This window comes from Nelumbo lutea, chromosome 3 (assembly GCF_056320005.1).
Source record: "Nelumbo lutea isolate HS-2025 chromosome 3, American lotus-T2T, whole genome shotgun sequence".
NCBI lineage: Eukaryota > Viridiplantae > Streptophyta > Magnoliopsida > Proteales > Nelumbonaceae > Nelumbo > Nelumbo lutea.
The window spans coordinates 115541947-115554848 of record NC_142686.1 but is presented as its reverse complement, the minus strand read 5'-3'; the positions used below and the strand labels follow the sequence as shown (position 1 = coordinate 115554848).

Sequence of the window (12902 nt, the reverse complement as noted above, 5' to 3'; positions counted from 1 at the left end):
CAGAGTTTCCAGGATTACCCGAACTGCAACCACCAAGATTTAACTTTATGATGTCTGTGGCAGGACAAGACCATTGCTTGATAAGAAGAAATTGCAAAATACTGCCAATTTCTGACTATGTCATTAATGGAGAAAGGGCCAAAAATGCTCAAAGAATTTACCCAATGCACCATGTTCGTAGAATTATAGTTTCCTTGCTCTGGATATTGTCTTTAAAGGTTCTTGCATTCCTTTGCTCTCAAGTGGGTCCGTAATATTGCTGTCCTTCTCTTTGAGGATTCTTGCTTTCCTGATCTCCTGCATTTTAGCATGAAGTGTTGCTCTTAGGATTGACCTGCCTTCTTATACTTTTCTGCCCGAGATTTACCCATCATACCAAGCAGTGGCCCCACCATTCCTTTTTCAATTTATAAGCATTACAAAAAATGGAGGAATAGGCGGAAAAACTCCTAGAGCTACCAGTAGATGTGGTTGAAAGGATAGGCATATCAAGGCAGGCATGCTTTCATTTTCTCTTCATTATTTTCTTTTGTTTTCTCTTTTGAAATAATTGTAACCCTTTTACCATGATAGTCTCTTTTACTTGACAGTGAGAACAATTTAGCCCTCCCAACCTAACTCTTAGCTAAGCTATTAGCTAGAGTTAGCAGATGGTACTGCTCTCCATTCTCTTGGTCATACCAAGTGCAATTAAGGCTATTTTGAGTATTCCTTTTTTCTCTCACCATGGTACTGCTCTGCTTAGTCCATTTCACTGTGCACTTCTCCTATTATGATATTATCATCATAGCTTTTTATTTGTTTGGTTTGGTACTCATTCCCTTTTTTCTTGTTTTCAGGCAGTTAGAGCACATTGTTCTGGTGCACTACAGAGAGGTTAAAGAGGTACTTTTTGCATCTTCTATTTAAGTGTGCTTCTCTTTCTAATTTTCCATTGATTTTTCAAGAGTTGTTTCAGATAAAGAAGATAATCATCTAAAGATGCAAAAACCATTTAGGCACCAATTTCTTTTTAATATATACAAAAGAGTTTGGCATATGAGAATTTAGTAGTGGAAGGAACTATCAGACACTTGTCAGCTAGTAGAGAAATGGGGTTGCAGGTCCATTGCAGATTCTTGTTAAGTTGGGGGTGGAGGGGGTGGGGGATAGAGCCTTGGATTCTATGGATGCTACCAATAACACCAGATTCTTCTTAGTTCCTAGACTGGCAATTGCTATCATGAATTTTGTATATGGCGAGAGTCAGACGATAGTTCTTTTTTTTTGTTCTGATATTATCTGGGGTTGTATGCGTGTGGATGGGAGAGTGGGTCTATCTTCTCCTAGTGGGTGCAGAGTTGATAGCTTTCTTTTTTCATTGTAACATTATCCTTGTGGGCTTGTACTTCATTTTGATTATTTCTGGTTTAACTAAGAAACGATCAGTACATGTAAAAATAGCTCTCTTTTTGTAATATATAGAAACAGGTAGTTTCTTATAGCTTGATTTTTTACTATGCTGTACATCTACCCTCCCGTAAATGCCCTGCTAGTTAATTTGTGGTTTGTTGCTGTAATATTTAAAAAACATTCAGCTATCATTTTCATTTTGTATGACATAATCCTTTCACTGCAATACTTACCAATACCTGTACTTTTTACATACTATCTAAGCTTGTTTCCATGATCCCATCAATCAACAATAGAAATTTAGAATGTATGTCTAGTGTTGTCAATGTGAATTCATCTGGTTACCAATGGTGGAAACAGAAAAAAAAAATAGAATTCTATTCAATTGAATGGAATAAATTGTTCTCTATAAGACCTGTTGACACCCTTTTATAGACCCAAAGTAGCAACTTCCAGCTTCTATTTGGACTCTAAGGTTCTAGTTTCCAAATGCATACTTCCAAGTCGTATTTTGACTCTAAGACTAACTTCAATTCCTACTTGTATTCAAACATAGAAAAAAAAATAGAAACTTTCTTTTAAAACTAGGACACTATAACTCGCTAGTTCACCAAACATAAGAAACTAGAAATTGCAAGTCATCTTTTACTATAAATACTAATATTTCTACTAGTAAATTTGTTGACTAAGATTTTGAACATGACTTGCAGAACCAAAAAATCAGCCAACATATTATTAGTGTACTTAATTCTATGGTATTTACAGTATTATTGTTGTACTTAAATGCCACTCAATTTCAGCCAAATCGAACAAGGTTTGACTGCTCAAACAGTCACTTCTTTTCCAGTTGATGATGCATTCTGTAGGTATACTAACTTCAATTTCTTTCTTTGCTTCCATATTTGCATCAATTTAATTGTTAAAATAGGCCATTACCCGGTCCTGTGGGAGTGGGGGATCCCATTAGGGTGGAACTGCTTGCTTCTATGAAAGGGGTACAGATTGCAATTTGGGCTTGATAGATGTGGAGATTGAAGGGGACTCAAAACTGGTGATAGGTTGGCTGAAGGATCCAGAGTCTATAACCTGGTGCTTTAGGGATGAGATGAAAAGGTTTAAATGGCTAACCATAAGCATGATTTTTTTAGAATACTTTGGGTTAGGAGAATGTCTAATGCTATGGAAGATGGGTTAGCTAAACAAAGGGGTAAATAGGGATAATTTGTATTGGGCTCAATTGTAATTGACCTTTGTAATTTGCTTGTTGAGGTGAGAGGTAGCACTTATGCCTTTCTGCGGGCTGCTTGTACTGCCTATTTTCATTGTTCTTTAATAAATATTAAATACTTACTTTTACTTATCAAAAATAAAGCCTACAGCACTGCATATTAGTTCAATGAATAAAAAAAGGGCTATTACCCAATGTTGGTCCCATCTATCTGGGGTCTTGGGAGGGTTGGACTGTATATGGATTTAACCATTCAATTTTTTTTTTTTCACAAAATGGCCGCTCTCACGCTTGTACCATGTTCTTCTCATGCTTGACTGCCTAAGGTTTCATTGTTATGCCCCATAAAAAGTTTTCTGTCAGCAGTTTATTGGTTAAACTGGGGATTTAATCTTTTCAGCCCATAAACATCATCAAAATACTGGAAGCTGGAAAGCCAACTAGATCATAATTTTTCTGGTCCAACCATTCAATCTGATTTGGGTCCGATCACTACTCTGGATTTGGCCAGTATCCACTTCCACTGTCACATTAACCCTATGTCCTATGTTTATTGATTATTGAAGGTTCCAATTATTTATTTATTTATTCAATTCATAAAGTCCCAGAAAGAGGGAATCATTTTCCGTGTGGTACAGATAAGTTACATTGGAAGTCTAAATTATAATTAGACTTGGTATCCAGCTATTGGGTAGTAAACTGGCAGATCATGAAACAGTTACATCGGTCTACAGTGATTAGACTAACATTCTTAGCCTTGGTTGGTTTACAGGCAGTTTGTTTACTTGATAAGTTCTTTCTAGGTATGCTCATTATGGTTATATTGATTAGGGTTGATCATTTCTGCCTGTTGGTTCTCTTGTTTTAGTTGAGTTTATACCTTCCCAGTTGAGAAAATTTAGCCAGCCTCAGTTGGGCAGTCAATTATTTTTAATTCATTACTTTGTTATGATGGTTCCTCAACTGCTGATAAATTGATAACATTGATACAGTGTTTTAAAAACCAACCCAGAGGCTTACAATAGGCTCAGTCAACGATGGGTTGAAAACACTGCTTTGATGTAGCCTGTGGTAGAATTCTTTTGTATGAACTCTTTATTTTGTCTTCAGTCATTATGTGTGTTTGATGGTTGAAAAAGAAGTTTCCTGGTTCTTATTGCTTCAGTTGGAAAAGTGACCAGCACACTTTCCCTGTTGTACGTGCCTAGGACTGGTTATTTGATTAACTAACAATTGACATTTGTTGAAGAAAAAGGGAAAAAGGAGAAGGAAATCTTAGGGCTGGAAAAGGATTGGATAGAATCTGATATAACTAGACCCAAATTTTATCTGTTAATATACCAACCGAGGGCTGGCTCGTTGGTGTGTTAACTGGTTTATTCCTGCATTGACGTGGAATCGGATCCTGCAGCCAGCACCTTGGGGAAGAAGGGGTAAGGGGAAGTTATTGATGGTGCTTGGCACCGAATACCAAAAAAAATTATCTGTTAACATATGGAATTTTGGATTCTAATAGAATCTTATCTGTCAGATCTAAAGAAGACAGATTTAATTCAGATACTGAATATAATTAATAAATTAAGCTAAATACTATCATTTAAAAATAGCTCCTGTGAGACTATACTAATTGATGGAAGCTAGTTTTATGTAGATATATACGTACATTTGAATATTAGCAGATTCAATCTTATTGAGCTGTCTTGGGGTTAGTCCTTATTCGATCCAATTATAAACAGATAGATTACAGACCACCTTAACCAGATCAGATGTGAATTTGAATTTGGAGAAGCGATTACCATCTGTAGCCTTAAGAAACCTCTGTGTCATTACTACTTGAATGCTTTTATTTGGGCCGTGATAAATGCAGCTATTTTATTTTGTTTCCATGCTTGTGGAAATGGGGCTAGGATATCTTATCAGATTGGTGGGTGGGCCTAGATGCAACGGTTGGGTTGCTCCCCTTATATCTTATCAGATTGTTTTGGGGTGAATCCATTTTGGGTCCAATTATAAACAGATAGATTCAGATCAGATGAACTTGAATTTGGACAAACGGGTACCCTTTACAGCCCTAAGAGAAGCTCTATGTTTCTACTAATTGAACACTTTTTGGACCATGTTAAATGTAACATGTGTTATTTGATTTTTCCCTGCTTGTGGCAATGAGACTAGCATTTTCAGTTTAATGTATTTGTGAATTACTGAACTGTGGTGTATCTTTTCTCATGCAGTGTTGAATATTGACTGACTAGTTTTTCTCCAGGGGAACAGATCTGGCATCTCTCGCTTGTTAAGTGCAGATCAAACACAAACTGAAAATGCTCAGATCAGTTCAGCACCTTCCACTGCACAGACAACCTCTCCTGTTATCACAGTTCAGGCATCCTATGCATCAAGCCCAAGTACAGCAGACTGGAGTGGACAGACTCCATCTTCTGAATTTGAGGATGTGGAGTCTGGGGATGACCTAGGAACCTCTACTCTTTCTGAAACCATCCCTTGTTCCACATTCCAGAATGTTTCAGCACATGACACATCAGGTATACCTATATCCTGATATGTAGTAACTGTGGTTTATCCTTCATCAGCAATTGACTTTTATCCTTTTTATCATTTTATTATTTTCAATTGACATTGTTAAACTACCATCAAACAAGAAGATAAAACCATAATTGTCCTAGCTGGCTAGGCACCTGCATGGGCTTTGGCTTTTTTTCATATAAAAATCTTGGTATTATCACCTACTAGAAAGTAGAATTAAGACAACATTTTATAGCTTGTGATGAAGTTAGGGGATAAAACCCTATTGTGTTAATGCAAGAGGGAGATATAGGGATAATATATGTGCAAGTGTGTTAAATCAATAAATAGGGAAAACAAACAAATTATGGGACAGAGCCCAAGGATAAAAAAAATCGTAACGTATTGAGGTGTATCGGGAGCTTCCCGATACGCCCCTACAGGGTGAGTTTCAGGTCAGACCCTGGTTCAGGGGTAGAGGGGCCTTAAACCGACCCCTCTGAACCAGATTAAAAAAAAAAAGCTAAAAAAAGGGGGAAGTGAACCACAATACAGGCTGAACACCCCTGCCGGTGTATCAGCCTGTATTGATATTTTGAACCTTGATGGAGCCCTTGTTATGTTGAATGCCATAGAGATATAGAAGAGGAAAAACGTGCAAGTGTGTTAATTCTGAAGGGAAAAGGATTAATGGGTGTAGCCACTGTTATGATTATAGTTAGAAGGACAGATAGATCATAGAAGTGATTAGAATAGAAGTTGAATTTCTACCGCACTCAGCATATTACTTTTTCATTTTTTTGAGAAAAGTAGAGTGTAATTGTATTGAAATAAGTATAAGTAAAATGTCCTTTGTACAAAGAGAGTAGTCTGTACAAGTCAAGAGGACCTCAAATAAAGTCCACTTTCAAAAAGAGCCATAAAAAATACCATCTTTGAAATTGTGATTACAGACAACAAGTTCCTTATGACACCTAGAGCATGATTGATGATTTCAGCTTCAGATGAAGTAACGTGATAAAAAATTCTGCTGTTCCTTTCACTTCACAAAACCCAGAGAATTGCCAAAGGAACAAGCTTTCCCCTTATTGGAAAGCAAATCTTTCACTGAGGCAGGCATACACCAACTCAGGTTTAGGGCCTTTAAAAAATGACTCCACACTTCTGTGCTGAAGTTGCAATGTAAGAAAAGGTGGTTCGAAGACTCAGCATCCACCATGCAGAGACAGCACCTTAAGTCATTACAAATGAAACCTTTCTTTAGAAGCACTTCTTTGGTAAGAGTGTAAGACATTTCTCCCAGGCTACCACCCAAACAAACAACTTGACTTTTGAAGGAGCCACTGTCCCCCAAATGCCTGACTAGGAAAAGAAGCTTCCTGTTCTCCCACAATGTTATTATACATAGACTTAACAGAAAAGTCTCCTGTCTTGTTCCACTTCCACAATCTAGCATCTTGAGCAAGCAGGTCTATTTGCTGATTTTGTAGCAGGTTAAGTCTGCTACTGCCTTACTTTTCCATTCTGTCATGTTTCCCTTAAATTGATATTGTAGCTCTTTAAATTGAAAACTAGACTATTACAAGATCTTCCATATAAAAATGCCAAGGCTAGGCGCAAATATATTACCCTTACTTTTCCATTGCTGTCATGTTTCCCTTAAATTGATATTATAAGCTCTTTAACTTGAAAACTAGACTATTACTAGATCTTCCATATAAAAATGCCAAGGCTAGGCGCAAATATATTACTTTTTGGTAATAAAATAAATTTTATTAAGACAGAAAAAAAAAGAAGATACAAGAAGGGTGGCCAGAAATCACCTGAAAGAAGCCTAACATGGAACAACACAACTTTACTTTAGACCACAAAACCCACAAAAAAAAAATAGAGCTAAAAAACCTCACTGCATCCAGGATAACAAAACACCCAAGCCCAAACTCCCCTGGCATCCATTCTAACTGTAAAGTTAAATCCACCATTCGCAAGAAAATCCCTTAAATCCCTCTCAAAAATTTGAATATCCTTGGAACTCAAATTACAATATAAGTCTCAGAGCTATTAAACAGTATAAATTCTTTGCTCCTTTTGCTGATTCTCTTTGACTTCTTTACCTTCTTGATAAGCCCAAGTCCAAAAAGCCCTCCTTTTAACCTGGCAAATATTTTCAAGGCCTTGACGGTTCAAACCTCTTTCTGATTTCCTTCTGATTTCTAAGTTTTCTTACTGTACTAGAAAATTCGTTAGAATCTCTTAATGTCTGAGAGCAATCACTGAATTCATTTTCATCAAATACTCTTTTCTAAATCTTTAAAGCGTCCTCCTCGTAAAATTTTCCCCACCCATGACAAGCAAACCCTGGGATCCACTGACCTCAATCTCTGTCTCCACTGCTTTTTCATCTTCTGTTTTGTCCCCACTCTCATGCCTTCCTTCCACTAGCTTTGTCCTATAGATCCATTTCTATTCTAAGCTTGAGTGCATGTATCTCCCTGGTTCCCTCTATTCCTTCTTGAAAATATGCATCTTTCCTCCATCAAGCCCTACCAACTTCCTCACCCCATTCCCTTCTTGTCTAGTAAAAGCCCCTTGTCTCTCATCCACCACATATTCTTCTTCCACATCGGCCAACTTTTCCTCTTCTAAACCCATTGAGAAATCCCGTTTTTTCTTCTTGAGAATGCAAACTTTCCTCATCTTTTTCAACTGAAGAGGTTCCAACTCTTACCTGTTGAAACCATCATATCTCTTGTGTCCCACTTTGCAATGCTGAATTTGTCACTTTGATCCTTGGCTCAACATCTGTACCTAGGTTATTGTCTTCATCACCTCCCAACGACATCTCTGGAGTCACACATTTACTTGTTTCAACAAATCCTCCAATTTCATTCCCATTCTTTGCTGAACGAAAGATCATCTTCTTTGCCTCTCCATCACAAGCATTATGGACATACTTGGTCACAACCCATATGTAGCCATCACTTAGCTCTCACTCTGTAACTTGTTAATGTGACCAGAGGGTTTTGAAGAAGGTGACAATTGACAATAAGTCCCATCTGCCATCCACCCCAAACTGGAGGCCACATGCATACTTTAACCTTCCACTAATCTCATCTCACCTTGCCTAAATATGTTGATCGATCGAGCTTCTACACACAATGGCCCATGCCCAATATTGATCATTTGATTATTAAAATTGTCATGTGACAAACCCTCATGGACCACCACCTGGCCCATTAATAATTTTACTACACATGCAACCACTCGCCAAAGCACGTGTGAGATCATGGTCAACTGAATTTCCCAACTGCCTTGGCTTGAGCTCACACCATGCATCTTTCCATTTTCCTTAAGCAACACACCACACTACAAGGAGCATCAGAAGTCTGAACAAACATCTCAGTTGCAAGCACCTGTGTGAATTATTTTCCATGTGCTGAATGAGAGGGACTTTGAAGCCTTCCATTTGGAAGATCATACACCAATCCGGAGTTACCACGTAAAGCAACCCATTCAAACTTTCCTTCCTGCTACCATCACTCCATAGAGAAGCTTCAATGGAGGTCACTAACCACATTCGAGCATACCTCCACTTTGCCAGGGGTGCATTCAAGTCTTGCTCTGACTATCCTGATCGCAGCCAAATAGAGATCATCAAGAAAAACTTCTTCCGTTCGACCCTACAAACAGAGGCTAATGATTGAACTGTTTCTTTCTGCCACAAGTGAAATGGCAACCCCAGCACTGTAACCATCACTCCATCATCTGAGCAGATTTCCTAAGCATTTAAGAGCAGATACCATTTCAAAATCATAATTTGACCATCAAAAGTTTGGGTTGTTTCAGCTGCTAACTCCAAGTTGTCTTCATCAACATCTAACAGTGCTCTATGTCTGTCAAAAGGGGTGATTATAATATTGGCATTTTCAAATTAAAATGTCCGGAATATCCTCTCCTACCCTCATTCAATCTCACTTCTTGTTTGTTATAGATCATGAATTTTTCCTACCGTTTTTTTCTTTGCCTCTATCAACCACCAGCTTACCCATGCTGTTTCCAGTGGCTGAGATTATCTGTTTCTTTTCAACAGAAGTCACTATGGCTGAAAGATCTCTTCTGTGCTGTCACAACAGACAACCTGTTTTCATTATCTATGCTTTGCAGAAACTCCTGAAGAGTTTGGGAGACCTGTCCCCAACCTGAGCTTCTCCTGCCTTAAGGCAAACACAGCAATTGTTTACCCCTCTGCCCAAAAAACCCATACAAAGATATGCACTTACCTTTTTGTTTACCTTTCTTTCACCCAATATCTTCTACTACCTTCAATCTTTCAAATTCTTCTGGTCAAGATTTTGCCTTGCTGAAACAGCACCAACCCAATATTTGAACCAACGAATCTCTTCTCCAGCCAGTATTACAGCAGCCCTTGTCAACTCTGTAATCCTTAAAGTATTCAACCCCTTGATCGTCTATTCTATCTTCAGATAGCTTCTACATGTATATTATATTCGTATACGTACAAAATCCTAGGCTAATCAAGAATGCAAAGGGCCTGCTGCAAATTATACAAAATACCGGTACTTATGCAGGACTATAGCATACTCGATCCCGGTACAAACACTTTGCCGTACACCCTCATTGTATGCAGGGTTATAGTTTGCTTTTATATATTGGGATGCCATTTTTTTTCCTGTGTACAATTCGTCTATTTCCTGAATTTAATCATGTGACATGTTGCCTCTGTTGCTTTTCAGGATTTTCCGAGTTATCGAGCAATTATCCATGCTATGCTGAAGCTAGTTTTGGCCATGATGCTAGCCCATCTATGTGGCCTGACATTCACAACTCACGCAGAAATTTTACTAGCATGCATGGACAGAAGATTTATTTTGATCAGTCCAATGGTGCTGATATTATTACTCAAAAGCTTATAGATGCTAAGTTGGATCCCTATAGCATGGCCAGAGATAGCCTTTTTCCTGATGGGCACATCCAAATTGGGGAAGTTCCAAGGATATCTCAGGTCAGCCTTTTGCTTTCTAGTTATCCCTCATAGTGATTTTTATAGTTCTAATTGTATACATTAATAATTAACATCTTGAATCAGAAAGTTCCATTTCCATGAACACAAAAACCTAGATTTTATATATTAGGTTTGATGTATGAATATTTCCTGTTATTCCCCATGTCTAGCTGCTTTCTTAGATGGGGTCTTCTTCCTTTGCTTCATTATCTTTACTGGTAAAATCTTTTATATGGCAAGAAGCTACAAACCGAGGGCACTCCCATGAATGTATAGGAAGGCTTTCATGGTGATTAGTTATGCCCATTAAGAAGCATAGATATTATTTGACATGCATTGGGACATGAAAAATCACTTTGTATGTCTTGGTAGAGTGTTAGACATTATTATTTTTTAGGAGCATCATATGTTTTAGTACATTGCTCATGTCTTTCAGGAGCATCAGAAAAATAGACTGCCTGGCTTGTAGAATGCCTCCCCTGTAACAAGAGTACTATAAATAATGCAAGTAATGTATTTCAGGTGGAACAAGGGAATGATCTCCAACTATTACATCCTCAGTTTCAGAGTAACTCTGGGTCTCATATAATGGTTGCTGGTAATAACCAATTCTTAGCATCTCAAAATGATGCTCCAGCAGTTGGTCCATATAATGAAGAATTAGGAGAGCTAAAGAAACTTGACAGCTTTGGAAGATGGATGAATAAAGAAATTGGTGGGGACTGTGATGATTCCTTGATGGCATCAGACTCTGGTAATTACTGGAATACTCTTGATACTCAGAATGGAGACAAGGAAGTATCAAGTTTCTCACGCCATATTCAATTGGACATTGATTCACTTGGTCCTTTCCTTTCCCAAGAACAGCTGTTCAGCATTCACGATTTTTCACCAGATTGGGCTTATTCTGGGATTGAGACAAAGGTAATTTGTATTTTATTTTTTGATGACTTCGTTATCATATTCGTCACAAGGTGAAATTTTCATGTGTGTGTGTGGTCATTGTCTTCAATTGCTAATGATTTATAAATCGATACTTACAATGTGTTGATTTTCCCTGCAAAAAGTTAATGGCTATCCTTTCAGGTTCTGATATCAGGTACATTCCTGAGTGATGCAAAGCACTTTACAAGTACAAAATGGTGCTGCATGTTTGGTGAAGTTGAGGTTTCTGCTGAAGTTTTGACAGATAATGTCCTTCGATGTCAAGCGCCGCCACATGCTCCTGGACGTGTTCCATTTTATATCACCTGCAGTAATAGATTGGCCTGCAGTGAAGTACGGGAATTTGAATATCGTGAAAAGCCATTAGATGTTTCAGTAGCTATCAGAAGTGATCCAGAAGATGAGATGCGTCTTCAAATACGTTTTGCAAAAATGCTATATCTGGGATTAGAGAAAAAATGGTTGGATTGCTCTATTGATAACTGTGATAAATGTAGACTGAAGAAAGATATATATTCAATGAGGACTGATGATGAGAAGGAATGGGGGCAGATTGAGAAGGCTTCACTGTCTTTTGATGGAAATCATGAAAATCCTAGAGATGTGTTGATCCAGAAGTTGTTGAAGGACAGATTGTATGAATGGCTAGTCTGCAAAGTTCATGAAGGTGGCAAAGGGCCACATATTTTGGATGATGACGGCCAAGGGGTCATTCACCTTGCGGCTGCTCTTGGTTATGAGTGGGCCATGGGTCCCATAGTTGCTGCTGGTGTAAGTCCTAGTTTTAGAGATGCACATGGAAGGACAGGACTTCATTGGGCAGCATACTTTGGGAGGTCAGATTGTTACCTTAAGGATTTTATTTCTCAAGTTCTGGTTGAATTTATCTGGATAGTGTTATACTTTTTTTATAAGCGATCAAAGTATTCAATTGACATGCATGTATATCCTCTGCAACCCTGTGTTTAAAATCTGTATCATCTACTGACCTGTAAATGGGAGTGGGTCAAATCAAATTTTCCAACTGATGATTGACACAGTGACCTGTTGTATCATAATTAACATAATTTAGTACTAAAAGAAGCTCATAAAAAATATAGAATACCAAGCAAATGAGAATAAATCTATGTTAATGAAACAGAGAAATATCATAAATCTAATCTAAAGATGTTTTGTTGAGCTAAAATCCTGGATGACTATCTATCATGAAATCCTGGATCTGTAGAATTCAACAAATAAATAATTGATTCTCAAGAGTGCCAGGGTTAAAGTGACATATGCCACAAAATTGGCCCTTTGATTTCCAAGGAGGATTGAAGCAAGAAAATAAAATAAATTAAAAACTCAGGAGTTAGGGTTTCGAAAGCAAACCTGAGCTAAAAATGGCATGCTAAATTTACTTTCTTTGGAAGAATAATTGGGGGTGGCAAGAAAAACCTATGAAGCTTTGAACAAAAAGATTAAACTGGAACTGATAGGAAATTATGAACTCAAAGTGAATGAACCAAGGAAAAAAATACAGATATAATGCAAAACAGTTTTTTTGGGTTGTAGAAAAAGGTGAAAATTATAGTCTACCCCACCTCACAAATTTTTATTTATTTTATTTTGCAAAACCCCTACTTATCAGCCACCTCCCCCCCCCCCCCCCAATGGAATTGTGTCAGTTTCCCCCACCTGTCACTGTTACAAACAGTGACAATTTTGGGAGGTGGGGGAATCAATAATTTGCCCTAAAAAAGTGATATAAAGGAAAATATGGTCGCCGTGAAGGGATTGTGGATTTGTTTGAAT

General features: G+C 37.8%; 1 protein-coding gene across 4 annotated transcripts in view; it reads left to right on the top strand.

Annotated features, from left to right (window-relative positions):
- Positions 1-12902, top strand: part of LOC148867850 (calmodulin-binding transcription activator 1-like) — a 35739-nt gene that overhangs the window by 17256 nt on the left and 5581 nt on the right. For all 4 annotated transcript variants that reach the window (XM_088977645.1, XM_088977647.1, XM_088977646.1 and 1 more), the window contains exons 5-9: positions 840-885; positions 4884-5160; positions 9895-10163; positions 10686-11087; positions 11250-11944. In XM_088977645.1, the coding sequence (XP_088833771.1) occupies positions 840-885; positions 4884-5160; positions 9895-10163; positions 10686-11087; positions 11250-11944 (1689 nt within the window). The remainder of the gene's footprint in view (positions 1-839; positions 886-4883; positions 5161-9894; positions 10164-10685; positions 11088-11249; positions 11945-12902) is intronic.